General features: G+C 30.9%; 1 protein-coding gene across 1 annotated transcript; it reads right to left on the bottom strand.

The window, feature by feature from the left end:
- Positions 1–530: 530 nt before the first annotated feature.
- LOC145570934 (protein SEED AND ROOT HAIR PROTECTIVE PROTEIN-like) lies at positions 531–1,503 on the bottom strand. Its single transcript, XM_081630050.1, has 2 exons — positions 1,494–1,503; positions 531–844 (listed from the first exon to the last, which is right to left on the bottom strand). The coding sequence occupies exons 1-2, from the start codon at positions 1,501–1,503 to the stop codon at positions 531–533; spliced, it is 324 nt and encodes a 107-aa protein (XP_081486176.1).
- Between the last annotated feature and the right edge of the window lie 354 nt (positions 1,504–1,857).

Below are 1,857 nucleotides of genomic sequence, written 5' to 3'. Positions count from 1 at the left end.
AACCTTATTAGAGAGTACCACTGAGAATTTCCTTATTAATTTAGGGACCTAAACTTATTTTACTGAACTGAAATTATATTCAACTCTAGTTTATTTCTTCTCACTCATCAAAGACTCAAAGTTGATATTAAATAACCTTCAAACTTAAGAAAACTAATTAACGATATCTCTCTGCGTAACAATAACTCTGATTTTGATACAGGATACGAGTAGATAACTTAATAATTCTCAGTAGTCAGAATTAAATGAAAATTTTGAGGCTACAAAAGAGAGATTAATTTATCTCTTTTTCTCCCAAATATCACCCAATAACATTCAAACTGCACTTACAGTAACTAATTTAACAATCATCCCAATTATGGCAATTGATGATCAATAAAACGTAAAAGAAAAATTAAAGGTCAAAGACCAAAGAGAAATTAAAAGGGCTACTTTTGAACAACCCTATTTGGTAAAACAGAAATTAAATAAGGTTAAAAGACCAAAGAGGAAAGAGCTTCAATTCCTCTCAACCCAATTTGGTAAAGTAATTACTTTGAGGATAATTTGAAGACAAAAGGTGCAACAGAGTAGAGGATAGCATGGTCCGAAAGGCGTCTAGGTTTGGAAGGATGAGCACCAGAGAGGCCATCATTTGTATCAGTTTGGACATTGCAGTCGCAGTAATCGGCGGGTTCATTAAGGAACACCCTGCAGCTGCTGAGGCTGTAGCCTGGAGGTGTGTAATTGGCTAAGTTGATAAGGAAGTAACCCTTTTTGTCTGTGACTGGTGTCTCTACTGAGAAGGGTGCTTTTTCATCTCCATACTTGTCCTTTAACATGCATGTAACCCTTGCTGTTGCCCCTGTAATGAATTTTCATATATATTAATGGTCAAAGTTAAGCATTGACATATGTGCTGATCAAAATGTTGTGATTATTATGAAATAGATGGAGTATTCTTTTTTCTTTCTCATCACCCTATAGTTATTTCTTGCTATAGTTGTGAATTTGTAGAAAAATTTGTGATATTAATGGCAATACAAAAGATTATGCTATCAATTGCTATGCAAGACTAAATATTACCTTGCATGGGAATCAAATCCTTGGATTCTCTACAATAGATCATTCCTTGAATATTTATAGCATCATCACTTTTTTCTAGGGGTTTGTATGAAAATTCTACAATGTCATTCTTTAAAAATGACACCACAATTTGCTGATGTGGCAAAATTTAATTGGTCTGTATTTTGTATTTTTATTTTTATTTTGAATTATTTTTAATTTTCACAATGTATTTAAATTGTATTCTTTTTTGTAACCTTTTTAATACATGTATTTTTGTAGAAATACATAATTATAAATTGTAATTATAAATTATAAAAATCTATTTTTATAATATAAATTAATTTTTGAATTTATAATTATATCATCATTCATGACTGTTCGATCATCATTGTTCATCACCCTTCAGCGTTCATCATTGTTCGATCGTCATCATTCGATCATCATACCCTTCATCATTGTTCGATCATTATTCGATCATATCGTTCATCATCATCGTTCATCATTGTTCGATCATCATCGTTCATCATTTTTCGATCATATTGTTCATCAATCATGTCATAGAGATCAACCCTCCCCATTCCTAAATTCAATGTTAGTTGTTCATAAATTCGCAAATCCCAACTAAATCGTGATAAAAATTCGAAAACAAATTGTGTTTTACATTTTGTTTTTTGCAGTTTTTGATTTTAGGTTTTCGTTTGTAAAAAAATTTCAATAACAATCTCATTTATAAGTATTTGCAAAGGACAAATTTCTCTTTAAATGGTTCGGAAATATGATTTTTATGGACTCAAAGTGTGCAATATTGTC

The sequence above is a fragment of the Chenopodium album genome, chromosome 12, assembly GCF_948465745.1.
Source record: "Chenopodium album chromosome 12, dcCheAlbu1.1, whole genome shotgun sequence".
Classification (NCBI taxonomy): Eukaryota; Viridiplantae; Streptophyta; class Magnoliopsida; order Caryophyllales; family Amaranthaceae; genus Chenopodium; species Chenopodium album.
The sequence above is the reverse complement of the archived record's forward strand: the minus strand, read 5'-3'. Positions and strand labels throughout refer to the sequence as shown.